General features: G+C 37.0%; 1 protein-coding gene across 1 annotated transcript in view; it reads right to left on the bottom strand.

Annotated features, from left to right (window-relative positions):
- The window catches only part of plcl1 (phospholipase C like 1), a 100388-nt gene that overhangs the window by 4553 nt on the left and 75708 nt on the right, over positions 1–20127 (bottom strand). Inside the window, exons 3-6 of the mRNA XM_001921763.9 lie at positions 18199–19893; positions 11886–12248; positions 5958–6161; positions 2564–2639 (exon numbers count right to left, since the gene is read on the bottom strand). Of these exons, the coding sequence (XP_001921798.4) occupies positions 2564–2639; positions 5958–6161; positions 11886–12248; positions 18199–19893 (2338 nt within the window). The remainder of the gene's footprint in view (positions 1–2563; positions 2640–5957; positions 6162–11885; positions 12249–18198; positions 19894–20127) is intronic.

The raw sequence follows: 20127 nt of genomic DNA, 5'->3' as shown, positions 1-20127 counted from the left end.
GAAACATACTAATGCCTAGTTCAGACTGCGTGATTTTAGCCCCGATTTTGGCTCGCCGACAGGTTTTGAGAAATCGCAGACAAATGCCTGAAATCACAGGCAAATCGGTGCTCGTGCACGTGAGTGACAATCACACAGTATGAACTTTCAAAGACGCGATCTGAGAGAACCGCCATTAAGTCGCCGACGCATGAGATACTTGGCGTGCTAAATATCTGGAGCTGTCGGCGATTCAAATCATGCCGTGTGATTTGAGTTTTGACTGAAAATAACATCAGCCATCGCCTATAGCCAATGAGAGAGCAGCATTCACTAGCGTGTGCTTGTGTGTATACCTGCTGCAGGCCAGCGGGAGACTGGGGGAGAAATTAAAAATCGCTCTTTTTCGGTTTATTTGGACCCACGAAATGGAGGAAAAACTAGTAGAGATTTGACAGGACTCAGGGGCAACCGTGTCTGTTTGACGTTTCATACAGAAAGAAATTAGTTTATTATCAACGTTGAGGAGAAATGGCTAATTCCCTTTAAACCCAGGTGAGCAAACATGTACATGTTCTACCCCATTAAAGGCTTCTTTCTCATTATGTCGTTAATAACAAAAGATATACTACGTGTTTTTGGCTGTGAGATGTAGTTTGGATGAAGTTGTCAGCGATTCTTCCTATAGTAAAGTCATGCAATGTGAAAGTCCCTGTCGCCGATCCATCTTGCAGTGTAAACAAAGCAGCGACGAAACGCCAGCCCAGATAGTCATGCAGTGTGAAAACATCTGTGACACGACGACTGTGAAAATCATGCAGTCTGAACTCGGCATAAGTGAACATTCTTGTTTATCAGAAAAATAATGCTGAAGTCAGTTATTCTGCTATGAAAACGGTCTGTTACATGCCGGAATGCTGTCTTTGTTTTGGTCATTTAACCCACCCATTGCTAGTTTAGCCAATTATATTTCAGCACCCCGGGTTGCCTTCGTAGCAAACTGCATATTTCATTCATTCATTCATTCATTCATTCATTCATTCAGAAAGGTTCTCAAAGTATGCGCCCGTGACCAAAATGCGACCACCAGTAGCAGACTCCGAAATGAGACGCAGATTTAAAGTTCTACATGAGGTTGTTAATTAGCAAACAATATAAAAATATGCATGTAAGCATTAGGTGAGCAGGTTACATTGTAACCCAGTGTCCTAGCAACAAGTTACGAAACGAGATTTGCAGTAATAAGCAATTGAGCTGTTTGCACCAGACGAAACAAGAAAGAAATTTAAATAAAGCCATTCGGACGTACAGAACGTGCACTTAGGCACGAATTGGTAAGGGTTAAAATTTATTCAATACATATTAAACCTCTTTAACATTGTTAAATGTACATGCTGAATCACTGATACTTGTTGGTTTTGAGTGACAGTTCTAAAGTTCAATTTCAATTTTTCAAGATCTGAGGTGAACTATCTGCTGCTGCTTTCAGTATATTGCAATAAAAGTTATGTAAAATGGCATTCAATCTCACATTATTAGCATTTTACACTGAATAAAGCACATGAGGTGTACCTGAGGTGATCATGTCATCAAGTTTTCTGTTTTTCAGCTGCAAGAAATATAAGCCGTTCCTAATATATCCATCCAAGGTGTTGGTCAGGACAAAAACTCCTTTTAATATGAAGAATACTCCTTCTATCGGGTGCTGTTACTTTTATAGAACTAAATTGTTTTTATATAGTCTTTAGTCTTGATCGTCAGACTCGCACCTGTTGGTCCTCAATCTGGCAACCTGCACTTGTATTTGTTTTGATCCAGGAATGCAATACCTAGTTCAAAATTACATACTGCACCTTTAAATAGTGGCTTATTATTTGCCGATTATTAGGATATTGTTTATTTGTACTCATTCAAAAAAAGAGGTAAAACTGGTACAATTTAAGCAGAACCAAAAGTTCCCTACTGCATCTTTAAGTCAAGAATTTATATTTTAAAGGCTTCATTAATATTTCATGATATTTCAATGATAAATAATTTATTTACATGATACCAGCAGAATGAAGAGAGTCACAAAAAGAAATCAAACATCCCAAGGTTACATTCTTTGAATACTGTGTCGACTAACGAAGTAGCACGGGCAGTACATATTGACATAACCATGCTGTTGTAGTCTGAAATGCTACAAAAACAAATGTGCTTTTGTAAAAAAAAAAAAATTGCTTGTAGCTTGTTACTGGAAAAGCTTCACTATTTTTGAAAGTATCACTGTACCGCAGGACTAGTGGGATAAAAGATGAAGTAATGAATTCCAACTAAACAGTGTTCCTATTTACTAAATCATCAACATTAACACATCATTTTAAAACAACTTTGAAGGTATTTTCAACACCCTTCAGTATGTGTTTGCAATATTCGAGAGTGTTGACAGGACTGTGTGTGTTGGGATAACGCTATACTATTTGAATGTAATTTTGAGAAACCTGTGAACCGTTTATTAAGATTTTCATGCATCTGCAGGGGCATTAACTGTAGCATCATTAGATGGGAAGAAATTCATCCTGCTCTCATCTTCTCCTCCACTTACCTTCTTTTTGCACTTGAGCGATTTTCTCCTGCACTCCATCTGCATTTTCAATCAGCTGTTTGTTAGCGGAGATCATCTGAGGACGCATCAGACAGGAATTGCATTATTAACTGATCAAATATTTAACAATTCTGAATGAAATTGATAGAGTTATTCAGCAAGGATGCATTCAATTGATCAAAAGTGACAGTAATTAATTTTACATTGCTATAGTATAACTATATTTAAAATGAACTAAAATAAAATTAAAAATGCAATGTATATGTGTGTGTGTGTGTGTGTGTATATTCAGATGTATATACCCCTTCAAATGTTTTATTTAAATATTTCCCAAATGATGTTTAACAGAGCAAGGAAATTTTTACAGTATGTCTGATAATATTTTTTCTTCTGGATAAAGTCTTATTTGTTTTATTTCGGCTAGAATAAAAGCCGTTTTTAATTTTTTAAAACTATTTTAGGGACAAAATTATTAGCCCCTTTAAGCTATATTTTTTTCTCGATAATCTACAGAAAAAAACATCGTTATACAATAACTTGCCTAATAACCCTAACCTGCCTAATTAATCGAGTTAAGCTTTATTTTTTTTAAAAGAAACAATTAACCAATAATTAAATTGTCTATGAAGGATTTCTGAATTATTATGTGACGCTGAACTCTCGATCAATAGCTGCTAAAAATAGCAATTTAATACATTAAATAAATAAATTTAAATATAAAAACATTTGTACAGTGTGTACTGAATCATGAATTTACACCATTAAATCAAAATTTTGTTAAGGAGCTGAATAAGTATTTAACATTGACTGAGCATCAGCCTGATCACTCTCTTTGGTCATCTAATCAGAGACTGTTCTGTATCCCTAAGTGGAGGTTGAAATGTAGAGGTGACCATGCATTCGCTGTAGCTAGTCCTAGGTCGTAGTATGCTCTGTATTAGATATATATCATTTCTGTTTTAAAATCTAGGTCTAGGTTTGATTTGGCATTTTATCATTGAAAATTGTCTGCTTTAGATATAATTTTATATTTTTCTTTGATGTGATGTGTACTGTGCAGTACATTGGGTAACCTTTTGTTGGTTGTGTTTAATAGTGCTATATAAATAACACTGACATTGACATGCAAGAAAAATTCCAGACTGCATTTTATTGTATTGTATTGTGTTGTATTGTGATTAAACTTTCAATTTAGCATCACTGAGTTACTATTGTCATTGTTTTATTAATAGATTGACTTGGATTTATTTGTGTCTTTTCTTGTTTTAAGGTAAGTTGAATTTGCTGTGTTCTTTGTCAATTTTAATGTTTACATACTGTAGATTCAAAACCTTTATCAGTATTAGTTATTTAAATTTAGTAAAAGAAAAATAAATACAATTTTGAAATATAAATTTTTGTATTGAGTAACAAAAATTATCTTATTTAATTTTACAATCTTTGTTTTTACCTTATATAATATGCTTAATGTACTATCATTTTACGAAAATAACCATTTATTGATGTTTTAGTGCATATTTTGGATCAAATAATGTATAAACAGCCTTGGTGAGCACACAACCTTAAGTACTTTTAAAAACACATTTTATGATTTACGTTTTAAACATTTTATCATTTATACACTACTATATACTACTTTATATAATACTTTACACATCATTTACACACACACAAACACACACACACACACACACACACAGAATATGGTTAACAGCATGCCAAAGGAATAACGGTCTCGAAAATGTACTCCAACCTATAGATTAATTTATAGCTTTATTCTCTTACTGTGTGCACTCCTGAGACAAAGCTAATTCTCAAACATAAGCTATCTATCTACTTCATCATGAACTGACAAAAACTGATCTTCAAGCAATAAAACTGTCTACTGGGAAGACCTTTGCTGCCCTCTCCCATACTGAAGATATTTATAAAATGTCAGTCAGGACTCCCTGATTCTCCCAATATCAAACACACAGCAGGGGCAGATTTAAGCCACAGGGAAAGACAGAGAATCAGCGAACCTACAAAAGCAGAGGAGGAGGACAGTGACTAAAGCCTCTTGTCTTACTCACTCTGATGTGCCTGTTCACACTCCCACAGAAATGCATGTGGGATGGCTAAAAAGACAAATGCTATTGTAATGGCAGGTAATGCTGAGAAGAGGACAGCTGATTTGATGTTGTAGGATATTATTCATATCGTGGGATCATCTGCTTGCATATACAGAATGCATCATCAATAAGGTGTAAATCAAATACTTGTGATGATTATGATTAACAATTAATGATTTCCCTGATTTAAATATTGCAGCAGATGCTGTAAATGAACTGCAATTAAAGTAAAACAAATTGACATTCTTTTCAAATATCTGATAAATGTGAAATTACACACGTTTTCTTCCTTTAAGAGAAAATTTTAATATTCTGTCATGTGACTGAAAATTATTAATTAAATATATTTACAGCAGTTTTAGGTGAATAGGGATAAAAGCAATTGATAGTCATCATGAAACTTCAACAGTTGATTTTTAACATTAAGAATTACATGTACTTTTCATTTTTTTTTACATTTATAGATTTACATTTTATTTATTTAAATATGCAAATGAGTCATTGTTTATGGAAATGTGCTGTAATTTGCATACATTTCTAGCAAGAAAGGTTAGGCTCAGATTTCGTGTAACATTTTCAGTGCATTTGAGTCAATACAGCATCTCTCCACAATCCAGAAAACACTGAGAATGGCTAGGGAAAAATACATTTTCACATTTTTGTTTGTTGCAAGTTGGGCTGCACGATATTTTCACTTACTGCAATATATATTGCGATATCATTTAAGATCGATTGAGATGATTCTGTAAGTACATTCTGTAATTCTGATTTTAAGAATGTCAAGTAAAGTTAAGCACAACAGATACAAATAAACAATGATTTGTGATTTTCTCGGAAGTCAAGCAGAATTAAGTGTAATGTCTGGTCAATGATAATCCCTGCAATGGGACTACTGCAGACTTGCACATTGCGATATCGATGCTGAAATGATATTGTGCAGCCCTAGTTGCAAGTGCTGCTGAAATAGATTTATGGTTCAAAGAGAAGATAAAACAAATAGTGAAAATTCTAAAAAGAGGAAATATATTTCAAAACTGACAGAAGTATTGTAAGGTGTAAGCATATGGTGTCCCGCCTTTAAAAATGCTAAACACACAAAGCAGTCTCTCCATCTAAAATTTTATAAAGGGTTTTTACTGTATCAGCACATTAGTATTGCCTGAGAAATTTAGCATAAGCATTAAATGGGCCTATTACATGCTACCACCATAACAGCCTGGCAGAAAGACACATGGCAATGATGCATGATATTCAAATAGCCTACTTAAATGTGCGTTTCTTACCGTGTCATAACCATTTAGCAGCTTACGAGTGGCATCGGTCAAGTTGGCCGCAGGTTCCAGGAATGGGTAGCCGTCCTTCAGAGTGAGTGTGGCCCCTGGGGGCCCGTCTGGACTCTGCAATCTTGTGGCCAAGCTCTGGATGCACTGCTTTAGTGTGGCCATTGGGGGGAGCCCACACAGCTCTTTAAAAGCCACTGTAGCGCACTAGGAAGAATCAAAAAACAAGAACACGTTTGATTACCATAAATATTGCAGCTGATGGGAATAATGGAATTTAACATCATTGGAAAAGCCTAAACTAGCATGTTAATAAATACTGAAAAATGCTAAATGTTGAGTTTTTGAATGTTTAATGTTTTAGAAAGAAATGTCTTGTGCTCACCAAGTTTGTGTTTGTTTAATGTTTGTCATTGAATTTCAGTTCTAAATAGCAATATTATTACATTTAAAACAACTTTTAATATTATATAAAATGTAATATATTCCTGTTATTTCAAAGTAAAGTTTTCCGTCATTAAGTAAGTGTTGTAAAATCACCTTGTATTCAGAAATCAACAGTGCTGATTTGCTGCTACACACTCAGAAATAAAGATACACAAGCTGTCACTGGGTGGTACTTTTTCCAAAAGGTAGACTTTTGAGAGTACCTAAAAAATTGTGTAACTTCTGTTACCTTAAAAGTGTTCCGAGGTACAAATATGGAGCTTTTAGGAACCAAAGGTGTGCCTTTTGAAGAGAAACCACCCAATGACAGCATTTGTACCTTTATTTCTGAGAGCGTAAGGAAACATTTGCTATCCTTATCAATGTCTGTGTTAACTCCCTATCCTTAGGATAAAAAAATAAATAAATCTCCAAATGAACATTCTTAGTTTCTACAATAGAAGTCTTGTCACGGCGGCACGGTGGGTAGCACTGTTGCCTCACAGCATGATGGTCGCTGGTTCGAGCCTCGGCTGAGTCAGTTGGCATTTCTTTGTGGAGGTTGCATGTTCTCCTCGTGTTTGCATTGGTTTTCCTCCGGGTGCTCCGGTTTACCCCACAATCCAAAGAAATGCTAAATTGGATTGTATTGGAATAACTAAATTATCTGTTGTGTATGTGTGGGAATGAGTGTGTATGGGAGTTTAAAGAGATGGGTTGCAGCTGAAAAGGCATCGGCTGTGTAAAACATATGCTGGATAAGTTGGAGATTCTTTCCGCTGTGGTGACCCCTGATTAATAAGGAGACTAAGCTAAAAATAAAATGAATGAATGAATGAATGAAATCTTGTCACTTGTTAAATTTAAATGGATAGTTCTTACAAACATGAAAATTCTGTCATCATTTTTTCACCCTCCACGTTCTAAACATATTTATTTCAGAGAAGCAGAAAATATATTATATTTTGAAGAATGTTAAATACTGGTAGCCATCAAGCTAGTATTTTTCTCCTACAAATGTTACATTTTTCAAAATATATTTTGTGTTTATTGGAAAACCAAACATAAATAGAGAGTTGGTACCACATGGGGGTGAGATCACATTGAGTTAACTATAACTTTAACATTATCTTATGTAATAAAAAGTTTTTAATCTAACAGGCCTCAAACAATTGAACAGCAGAATACACCCAACTACTTTTGACATAATTCAATAGAGTAAAGTCACAACAAAATGGTGGCACTTATATTATTTGAAAAAAAAACATATGCAAACTACTCAGACAAGCAAAAAAATTAAGCTTTTCCATCATGCAGGCAGATTTATATGTTTTCTGCATCTCCATGACTGTCATAGGCCTCAGCTTTGAGCCTAATCATTTTTCAGCTTTTTTCTCATACATTTCCCTACATAACAGTGAGGCAGATTGAGAGCCAGTTTCTATTTTCCACCTGACAGAATCACACACCCACCACCGTGATTACCAAAGCCATTTGGAGATGTATGTATGTGCTCAGGGGTCCTATACATATTTATATCTGTGTTTATTTGTATGAGAGGTATGCCTAAAGGATGTGAATAAAGTGGACATTGTTTTTTGTCCTATTAGTTTTTTTAAACAGGCTAATGGAATGGAAATGTAAGCATAACATGCAATGACCACATAACATGTTTGAACACTGAAAAAAATAAATGTCATTACATTAGAAAATATCAAACTAAGAGACAGAAAGAAAAAAAGAAAAATGATCACCTTTTAAAATAAATGATTCACACACAGAAAACAAACCTGTAATGCTTTAAAGGACTACGTCATATTTTTTTTAAAAATAGGCTCATTTTACAGCTCCCCTAAACATTTAGACAGTGTTAAACAGTTGAGTTATCATTTTTTAATCCATTCAGCCAATCTGAACAGTTCTGTCTGGTTCTAGAACCAGTTTGACAACTATTGCAGCTGTTGAACAACATAATGTTCTTTTGAGGCTTTTTTAGGCAAGAATGTAGTTGTTTGGATTGCAACTACGCATTTATAAGGACAGCGCCTATTTTAAATATTTAAAGTTTCGGAGATACAGCGTACACCTGACATACTGAGCAGAGCAAGAATGGTTGATGTTTCGCCACAAAATGGCAACAGAGACTGCATAATAAGCCCTTAGAGGAGAAAAACTCAGTTCTTAAAAGCTTAGTGCTGTATTTATAGCATAGTCTGGAAGTGTTTCTTGTAGATTTTGCTTGGCTTTTTTGGGATTAATAACTGTGATATCCCAATTGCAACAGAGAAAAACTGGGAAATGTCTCTAGACTGATGGCATTTCATGCCTTTCAGCCTTATAATCTTAACATGTCAGCAAAATCACCCATTTTATCATCTCTTTAGACATTACACTAGAGAATCATTCAAACACTAGCTCTAAAGTAAAGTTGGTTAATTAGTAAGGGTTTTGGCTGTTCTGATGTCAGCTGCAGATGTGAATGAATAACAGAAGATAGTAGTTCTTCATACAAAAGGATTTTTAGACTGATTTTCTTTTTTTTACGCGATTGTGCTGTCGAACTGTAGCATTGATGCAATGTCACAATGGTAGCAGTGCGATTTGGTTGTATATCGTCACTGGTGGGACACTAAGGCACGCAAGCCTCCCACCAGTGCTGATATACAGCCATATTGCACTCCTACTAGTGTGACACTGCTCATATTTTTTTGAGAATTTTGCTGTTTAAAACTCCTCTGTGTTTAAATGGTGTACTAAGACCAATGGAAAATTATATTACTGTTATGGTCGATATGGCTAGGAGCTTTCATTTTAGTGTAATATTTTAGTACATTTGCTGGCATACCATTTCTCCACCTGGCACAATGATTTACACAGATCCTAACTGCTGGTGCAAGTAGGTCTTGGTGCTGGGGACTATTTTCAGACACTGTATATCAGTTGCACCTGCTGCAGCCACGGTACAAAAGCAAAGTTTCTTGATTACACCAGAATGAGAGTATTGTACCCAAACATATCTACTTCAAAAATAGCATATTTTCATTTTTCATCAGTCTTAGAACACAATGGAACTACAGAAATGTAAGATTTAAATATAGGTAAATTATGGAAACTGTGGTCATTTTAGAGCAAGATGCTAATGGTCTAATCCAATTCAGTGATCTATGCTAACCTTGGCTAAAAGTGCTCTCATCAGAGCTGGAGATTGACTGAATGGATTCAGAAATGTTAAAACTCATTTTAGTTAACACAACAGTTTGACTCTAGGGGTGTTGTAAAATGAGCCTATTTTCAAAAAAGTAAAGTGTTTCTTAAAATCATTAGACATGGGATGATCTCCTGTTTTTGTGTGGTAACAGTTTAATAAATCAGTAAAATCAAGGTGCAAGGGTCTAGTTGCTTTTTTGGCAACAGTGTGATTTTGCTTGTATCTCTGGGATTTTGTGAACAAAGTAACTATGGATGTAGAGAGTAACTCTTCTCCCTCAACACACAACAGACAGTGGTGGCATCTGATCCCAGTTCTGTCACCTGAACCCACTGATACCTTACCCTGCATCCCTCCTCCACTTACTGTCACATAAAATATCAGCAGAGTTTTTTGTTTGTTTGCTTGGTTTTATTTCTAGGGATTGCCTACATTTTAGATCTGTATACAAGGATGCTAGAAATGTGTGACTGAGAATATTTACATGGCTTAGTTAAGCTTAACCCAAGAAGGTATCACATAAACAAAGCATTGCTCCCACAATGGATGGCCATACTCCAGCATGGAGGTGTGGCGGTGTCTGTTTTTACACGTTCAGAAGCCATGCTGGAATTTCATGTCAGCTACATTAGCTTATCATTCAATAAAATGATCAGAAATCTGTCTGTGGCTTTTTATCAAAAGACTGTGATAAGTGTGAGGTCAGAAATCTTTAGGTGAGTAGATTCAAGGTTTGGGATCACTGACTTGTGTACATTTCAGACAGTATTTCAAACAATAATTCTCCTATTTCTAACTACAATATCCGTTTTCAGTATCTGGCATGGTCATGTTATTAGCAAACAAGCCATATTTACTCAAACAGCACCAATTATCTGCACGGCCGACTGAATAGCACTAATAGCACTGAAAAAAGCAACCTAATTGCTTTGCTCACTTTTTCAAAACCAATGTATTATTTAGACAGGTCTAGCTCGTTAACACAGCCATCATTCTGGACAAAGCAGTAGCCCGCTGACCCTAATTTGGCATCATCTGATAATAGCTTTGTGTAATAAATAAATACAAGGGGAAAACACATCAGTAAAAATGTTCACACTGAAGCCCATGATTAGGCAAAAAATAAAACATGTCAAAATTAAAAGTTAATGTAAAATAATATATTTATAAATAAAATAGGATATTAAAATGAATAGAATATTGAAATATAATTATTTGAAATTATATATATATATATATATATATATATATATATATATATATATATATATATATATATATATATATATATATATATATATATATATATATATATATAAAATAGACAAAATTTACTTAGTGACATGTTGTTCCAAACCTATAAAACATTGGCAGTCTTCAAAAATTAAATGGCACATCCATTTTTAATAGAGCAATCCATTGTTGGTCCAGGTAATCATTCTTTAGAATATTTGAAAAGGTTATGAAGGCATTGTTTGAGTATCCATACCAAATGGGCTTTATTTATCTACATACAATTAAAATCAGTATTATTGGCCCTCCTGAATTATTAACTCCCCTGTATATCTTTCCCCCAATTTCTGTTTAACGGAAAAAGATTTTCTTTCTAAACATAAGAGTTTTGATAACTAGGTAAGTTAGGCGCGCAGGCAATTGCCTTTCACACTGACTGCGTCTGCAGTGCACAGCTCATGGGCAGCTGCATGTTCTCCCCGTGGTGGCGTGGGTTTACTCCGGGTGCTCCGGTTTCCCCTACAAGTCCAAAGACATGCGATATAGATGAATTTGGTAAGCTAAATTGTCTGTAGTGTATGAGTGTGGATGAGACTGTATGGGTGTTTCCCAGTGATGGGTTGCAGCTGGAAGGGCAAGCGCTGCGTAAAACATGTGCTAGGTAAGTTGGCGGTTCATTCTGCTGTGGCGACACCTGATTAATAAAGGGACTAAGCCAAAAAGAAAATGAAAGAATGAATGAATGAATGAATGAATGAATGGATTTATTTTATGAAGACTTACTGAATCAAATCTGAACATGGCTCAGTCTTATGGCCCTAAAATGTTCAATGAGCGTTTTCACTTCTTGGTGAACTAACCCTTAAACCAGCTACACTTCCTTGACTCCTTGACCACACAGCATCACATGGAAAAAGCATTCCCACTAATCAGCATAATCCAAACTGAACCTAAATGGAAATTCCTTCTTGTCTAACCTGGTATTTTCAGCAGGGTGCAGCTGGCAATTACTCAAGTCAAATTGCTAGTATTACTGTTGTCTGAACATGCACCACCTTACTTACCATTGCATCCTCCCGCAGGTCTGTAGCCTCTCGCAGAGGCCCACTGGCAGGCCGGAAAGTGTCATCCAGCACTTTGATGCCTGTGTTACGCAGGGTGACATACTCTCGTCCCCGCCGCACACCTCTGCGGACGGACAGACCCCGTCTCTGAGCCTTTCCTCCACCTCTGCGGTTGGTGATGGCGATGTGTATGAACAGGCTGGCATGGGGCAAAGGGTCTCCAGCGAGGCCCAGCAAGGGCACATTTCTGTAACCGGGCTGTAGACACTCAAACGCGATGGTGTACTGGCCAATGAAGTCATCGCCTATATAATCATCATCCAGAACAACGAAACGCAGCAGGGCTAGTTCAGGCATGTTCACCTGGAAGGAGAAAACAGTGAGTGTATTTGTGTGCAACAACTACTACACAAGCAGACATAAAGACAATTAAACTCTAGGGTGTGTAAAAAGACCCTCTGAAATATGAAGCATGCAAACTGTATAACACCACAGAATATGATAGCTAAAACACCATTTGCATGAATCTATTTAAATATGAAAATACTTAGCATGCATGCACACACAACATCACTTGAGCACCTGGTTATGTAGGACAAACTCGCACATAAATTAGCAAGGACGCTATTAAAATCATACATCTTGAGGAGCATTGATATAACCGTGGAACTGTTACAAAATGATAATGTAGCTTAATAGTATTTGAATTTCATTGCTTCTCTTGTGACAGAAAAAATTTTTATATATGTAATTAGGTCATTTGAATATCTCCAACAAAACATAGAGTACAGTCTTTCATTAAGATGTGTGTGTCTAAGCATATTCATGATATGTAGGTGATATTCATGTGTGTATACAGTACAGGGCCAAAAGCATGCACTAACATACACAAGCAAAACAAGTGAGACAAAAAAATAGTTATGTCACTCTGACTATGCATATTCATACTAAACAAATGCAGAGAGAAAATCTGGCAGGAAAACAGACAACAAAGATAAAATGCCTGAGCTGGTAGAAAACACCCACACAGGCGCCTGGACAGAACTCTGAACAACAGAAAATAGTTCACGGCAGGTTTGCAGCATCTCAGAACAACATGTTTGTATACATGGATGCTCCAATTTAATCAAGTCCACAAACTAAAGTTTAGCAAAATATTACCATGATTTCAGACATGTGCCATTGTAAGACTACATGTTGAGACTATGATTTCATGCTAAAACCCAAATAAGTAAATATTATGACATATAAAGATCACTGTACTTTGATTGAGTATCACTCTTTAAAAGATATTAAAGTTACATAAGTGACATAAATATGTTAAAGTGACATTTTTTTTTACCTTTTAACTGTCTCTGTACCCATACACTACCTGACAAAAGTCTTGTCGCCTATCCAAGTTTTACGAACAACCCAGACATGCTCAATAATGTTCATATCTTTTGACTGGGCTGGCCAATCCCGGAGCACCTTGACCTTCTTTGCCTTTGAGAACTTTGATGTGAAGGCTGAAGTTTGCACTCTGCAGATCTCTTGCATGGCCCCATACCGAGTTTAACCCAAAATCATAATTTTTCCTTTACCAAACTTGACTTATTTTTGTGAGAATCTTGGGTCCATGCAGGTTCCAAAAGGTCTTCAGCAGAATTTGTGACGATTGGGATGCAGTTTAACAGATAATTTATCAGAAACTACCTTCTGCCACTTTTCTGAATGATCAACTAAAAGTAAAGTTATTATTTCTTGCTCTTACAACTGGGATCAACAACAAGATTTTTTGTCAGGTAACCTACATTATGCAGTATTTTTTTTTTAGATATGTAAACCTGAACTTATCTTGATAAAATCTGTATAAGCATATATCATACATCATGTTGAACCTAACAAATGGGGTGACAGTTAAAGGGATTGTTCACCCAAAAATTTAAATTCTTTCATCATTTACTCATCCTCCACTTGTTCCGAACCTGTTTGAGTTTCTTTCTTCTGTTGAACACAAAAGAAGATATTTTGAAGAATGTTGGAAAGCAGCAGCCATTGACTTCTATAGCATTTATGCTCCTACTATGGAAATCAATGGCTGCAGATCTCTAACATTCTTCAGAAAAACTTCTTTTGGGTTCAACAATTTACTTCAGTATGAGTTAATGGTAAGAATTCTTTTGGGTGAACTTTACCTTTAAGGGGTTAAGTTACAGGATACGAAATAAATGTTTAAAAAGCAATGAAATGCAGTGCATCATACACCATTCAACCTACTGGCATGATGTACAGCGATAATGCCATTTCATTCAGTTTTATTTTTTAAACATTAAGTAATTTATTACTCTACAACAGGCCTCCGTGTTTATATCCAAACTGCAAACTTGTATCCCCTTATTTCACTAATAACTGTATGATACTACTGAATGTGGGTGAAAAGACCTATTCATGATAAACCTACTGTATACATGACATCTGTGCTCACTGTAAGATTGAAATGTTTTGCTCTTATTGTACTTTCATAACAGATGTAGAAAAATTGTCATCATTTCTGAACAACATCAAGAACAATTTTAAAATACTGTAACTATAATACTTTAACAACTTTAATATAATTATATAAAGGAAACTGCAGCTGTTCGATTGTTAATATCATCACAAAATGCTTTATTTTTTTACCATCTATAATCTTCCACAGCTGACTATAAGTGTGCTTTCACATCTGTGGTTCAGTTCATTTGGTCCAGACCGAGGGCAATACATGATACATTGTAGCTTTTTGGCTCCTTTTCACAGCACACTGATTGCTTTGGTCTGAACCAGCTGAAAAGAATCAAAATGCAGTCTTGTGACAAAATCCACATCACTCATTGGCCAGATGTTATTTAACGTTTTTCCTAAACTGCTTTTTGATTGGTCAGAATTAACGTGCGGGAAAATGCCAATGGAACACCTGCGACTGGAACAACTGCACTGGCTGATTGTATCCTTGGTCATAGTATACTATATAGTTTGTATACAACACTTTAGACAAACTATACATTTTCGAGAATGAAGCGCGGCTGGGGCTGAAAAACAATGGTTTAATGCATTGCAAATAGCGAAGGCGTATCGCAAGTCACTTCAGGAGGTGTGAATTAATTTAGCTTAAATGCGACATGGTCATGTTCCAGAAATATTACCACTGATCCATCAGGTAATGTTTTTCCCTCTCTCTCTCTCTCTCTGTTTAAAATTGTTGGTAAAGCGCTGTCAACAAATATTTTTCCTGCAAACCCCATAAGATGGGACACCACATCGGACTACGACAGCTGGATTAGTCCAAAAAGGCGCAGTACTTTTTGCGGTTGGGTCTGTTCTACAGTAGTTTAGATCATGTTCTCACCACAAACAAACCACTCCAGGGTTCGATTGAAAGAGTACCGAGACCACCTCTTCAAGGAGGTCTCAGTACGCTTTTTTAAACTGCTTTTGGTGCACACTCTACATTCACACCTTCCCAAATGAACCGCACCAAGAAGGAAAACGACCTCTAGTGCGATTTAACCGAACTGAATAATGAAGGTATGAAAACACCATATAGGACAATAAAACATGTCAAGACTTTCTGTAAAGCTGCTTTAAAATGATGCATATTGTGAAACTATATTAACAAATACTTTGACATTACTAGACATTAAAACTGTTATCATTAGGATCACAGAGCTGATTTGTAAATTTAGTAGAGAGGACACAGGAAGAGATTCTATCAAATCCCACAAAGGGAAGCACACCTTCTCCAGTGTGTGTGTGCATGTGCGTGTGTGTGTTAGTGGGACTTTGATAGGTGTATCCCCCTTCCATGACATATAATTGTATGACGTCCTCAAGCTCCAAGCAACAAGAGACAAACAAATGCAAACAACAAGAGGCACAATCCCCCAGGACAGAATAAGTGTGTGCGTGAGAGATATATTTGTGATTTCACTGGATCCTTCTCAAAACCTCCTCTTCAAATAACCATATGGCACAGTCTTTGGTTCAAATCACAATAGCAGGGATTTAAATTTATAAGCGCTAAGGGCAAGTCTCACCCACAGGTTTTCATCACAGTCTGCTTACAGTACATAATTTCAGTCATGTAGAAATTTATCCAGAGAGCACATATGTACTGAAGATGGAGGTATGGTATCTGGAGATTCATGCTGGATTCATTTTTTTTTTTTTTTTATGTCAGTTTTTTTATATTCACATTGCAAAAATAGTAAAGGTTGTTATTTGTATTGAAATAAAATGCACCTTGTTATGCCAAGCACTACAATAAACACCAGTATTCTTTATTAATCATTTAATTATTTATTAGTATTGCTTTAAATATATAAAAAATATATATTAAAGTTTGCTGTTTGTATAGAAATAAAGTAACTGCATGTTATTATGCCAAGTGCTAAAATAAACACCAGTATATATTTATTGTTATTTTCTATCATCATCATCATCATCATCGTCATTAGTTTTGTTATTATTATTGTTATTTCTTCAATTTGTAGTATAAAAGTATATTGTATCATCAACAGCAGCTGTGCAGAGCATTAAACAAGTCTGAACATGTCAAACACAAACATAAAAGCAGGTAATTAATTTCCCCATGTAAGTCTCTATTTTTCTATTAAAAATGCATTAAAATAATGATAATAATAATGTATAATGTATATACATATATCTATGTATAAAGGACTTTACATTTTTTAAGACATCTTCAAATTAAAACATCCAATATCATCTTGATTCAACATGAAAGGCAATATTCATGGGGCTTTGTTGGTCCTCTATACAAGTTTGTCCTTGAAAACGCTTATTTTGTCTGTAATCAGCATCAGCATGATTATATTTAATACCTCCTTACAATATAAACTTACTAGTTTTGTTGTTGTGTGTGCAAAGCTTCAACAATGCTTTTAATCTGACCAAAAAGAGACACCAGGCAGACAGAAGCACAGAACTGATATGGTGAAACTTATTGTAAAAAAAACATCTGCATACTATCACCATTAGACCAATGAAAAAATTAAAATAATGTGTTTATTGAGTGTTTAAAAAATGAAAATTGTTTTAAAATAAACTATTCTAGACAAAATCTCTGCTTTTGAGACCATTTCCAGCAGTCTAGATTCACATCGCACTGAATTCCACAGGTAAACAAACCCTCACCTGCACTGAGAAACTACGGCGTCTTGTAATTAAAATGGTCTAAATTTGGCATGCAAGTGTAATTAGACCCTGCTAAAAGGAAAGGTCACATTATAGAAAAAGAATTATGCTGGAAGAAACTGCCACCTATTTATACAGCAGCATAATGAGCCATCTAGACCGTAGGTTTGAACCGCAATCCAGGGCAAGTACATTAGTGTTAGCAGGCCATTAAGTTTTGATGGAGATCTTCCCTAATTACAGATCCTGGAAGGGTTGTGTTAAGTTGCACATACTTGCATCATACTTGAGTTGTAGCGTGAGTACACAACTGCATCCATTAACCTCATTCTAGATGTGGATCACAGGTCAATACTCTATACATTCATTTAAGCGAATACTTTCTGTTATAGTTGCCAGCTCAGCCTAGCACAGAAATGTAGCTAGGAAATGCAGGCAAGCATGGTTACCTGTGATGCTAAAGGTTTTCTTGCTGCATTCTGTCAAGATATATTTTTATGTCTTGAGTACATCTTGATGAAATCTGAATGCCATTATTTTTGGCTTCTTCCATTTGAATCAGCACTAAGAGCAGAACAGCCATTTTGCTGTGGCCTGAAATCTGTTTATGTTAACTGTCAAGTCAAGTCTCTCGGAGGCATATTCCCCAAACAGCAGTAAAAAATAATTTACACTAATTAGGAATCACAGTTTTAAATGCATATAGTAATTACAACATGTTGACAGAAGCCAGTGAGAATGTATGTTAGGACGTATGAGCTCAGTTGCAGCTGTGTTAATTTTGCATGCAGTAGGTAATCAGTGTAAAGCATGGCTCAGTGGCTGCTTCATGGACTGAAGCATTCTGATTAAGACACATGAGAATGGACACTGCCCTAAGCCTAATGCACAGAGAAGTTCAAAAAACCTTGCATGACCCTGTATGTATTTATATATACATATATATTTTAAATTTGATCATTGTGTATTCTTCTTAACCAATCAGTTCCATGCAGCTGCCACTAGGTGGCGAATTGTAAAAATAAAAATAAAAAACATGATATTCAGAGATATCTTTATCTTTAGAGAGCTGGCTTTAGACTTTCAAAATCACATAATGGAAATTAACATTTATGATGTGGTGGTACTCTTGAGCTCTTACCTGGAACTCAAAAGTCTCGTCAAACAGTGGATCATCCTGATTTTGGGCAGCAGTGCGAGTTCTCTGCTCTGTGCAGTCTGCAGGCACACCATGCAGTTCCAGCACCACATATGGGTCAATGACCTCACCTTTGGCACCAGAGCCTTGTGGCTTGGGTAGACTATGGGCACTAATGACCTTCACCCTGAGTGTTTGTGGTGGTACTCCAGGCACGCAGCCCTGTGACTGAGCACTGAAGTAAGAAACCTCCTCTCGCATGACTGCTGGACGAAGAACATACCCACACCCACCATTCTGCATGAAACGGCCACGGTTCAGGTCTAGCATGGCACCTGGCGTCTGCTGGTTGAGCGCCACCAGTTGCACGCCTCCCTTCCAGTAGCCTTGTGGGTTTGGGTTGCTAGAGTCAAGTCTGACTGAGCTGGGCCTCACACGGGTTAGATTGCGTTTGGTAAAGCTTACCAGCTCCTCTGGACTCTCACTAGCCAGCCTTCCTGCCTCCCCTTCCCCAAGAGAGCATAGGGTCCAGTAGGAGGGATCAATGTTCAAAGGTGTACCTGGCGTAGAAGGAGTTGATGGGGGTGAATGTTGTTGGGATGGCAGAATACTTGCCCGATGAGCATAAAAGTTTCGACTTCCAGTACGAGCAACTGCAACAAGATCAGACAATTCATGACGCAAGCGGAGGCGCCTTGGCTGTGGGGGTGGTGGGACAACAAGGACCACCCCCAATTCCTCTTCCCCAGGTATAGTCATCCTTCGGCCAGCTAAAGGACCACCACCGCCAATTTCCTCATCCTCCTCGGAAACCTCTCCTTCCGAACCTTCCTCCTCTGGGGGAAGCTTCTTTCCAACAAGAAGCACCTTGCCCTTCAGTTGTTCTGGAGATGGCAAGGTAGTCGCACGACCTCCCAAACTAACAGGCAGAGACTCAGGGGTATAGAGCTTGGGTCCAAAAACTTTTTTTAAGTGTTGTGCAAGAGTACGTTGCTGGGAAGGTGAACAACGCTGACACAGATACAGCAACAAAGGATACTGTGAGGTGAGAAAAGCATACTTATTGACTACTTCCAGGGCACTGCGCAGAGTAACAGAACCATGATGGTGGTGGTGGTGATGGTGGTGGTGGTGATGATGCTTTACTTCTGCACCATGGTCTACACCCAACAGTGGCTCTCCTTCTGGCCCATCCGTAACCCCCAATTCTAGACAACGACAGCCAGCCTGCAGGGCTCGAGTGAGACCCCCAAGATCAGCCCGGCCATGCACTTGGTCATCCAGCAGGTAGGAGCGGTAGGAGGCACTGATAAAATAATGAGACAGGGGCATCTTCATGTCCTGGCACACATTCTGGTGCTCCGGGTCTAATAACTGGCACTCAGCTGACTGTAGGTAGCGAGCAAAGCCATCCAAGCCCAAAAGACCTCGCTCACGTCCAGCTGCAGAGGGCTCAAAGAGGCGAAGAAGCTCCAAGCAGCCTTCAGTGGTGGCCATTGACAGACCTTGTTCTGACTCCAGGAAAAGGCGCAGGTCCTGGGCGTCAAGGCACTCTCGGTCTTTAGAGAGTTGCACTAGCAAAAAATAGACATCAGGTCGTGTACACAGCTCACAGTAGGCCTCCTGGAACTCTTCCAGCGTAACATGGGAAGTAAGCTTCTCTTTGCTCCTCTGAATTTCCTTGAAGCGCAAACGCACCTGAGTGAAAGGCAGAAAAATATCAGTAATGGCAACACTTTTATTGATTAAACTTTGTAAAAGTGATCCAACCTTTGTTGTTTTGAATTGTTATGTGCAAATAATTAATAAAAAACTATGACTACTGTTCTATTACTAGATATACAACTATCTTTAAAAAAAAAAAGATGTAAAAGCATAAGGCCTTGAGTGTTCTTCTGCACTCTATTGTAATTATCTTCTGTTAATGTTGTA

Source organism: Danio rerio, chromosome 9 (assembly GCF_049306965.1).
Source record: "Danio rerio strain Tuebingen ecotype United States chromosome 9, GRCz12tu, whole genome shotgun sequence".
NCBI classification, from domain to species: Eukaryota; Metazoa; Chordata; class Actinopteri; order Cypriniformes; family Danionidae; genus Danio; species Danio rerio.
This window is presented reverse-complemented; position numbering and strand designations above follow the sequence as displayed.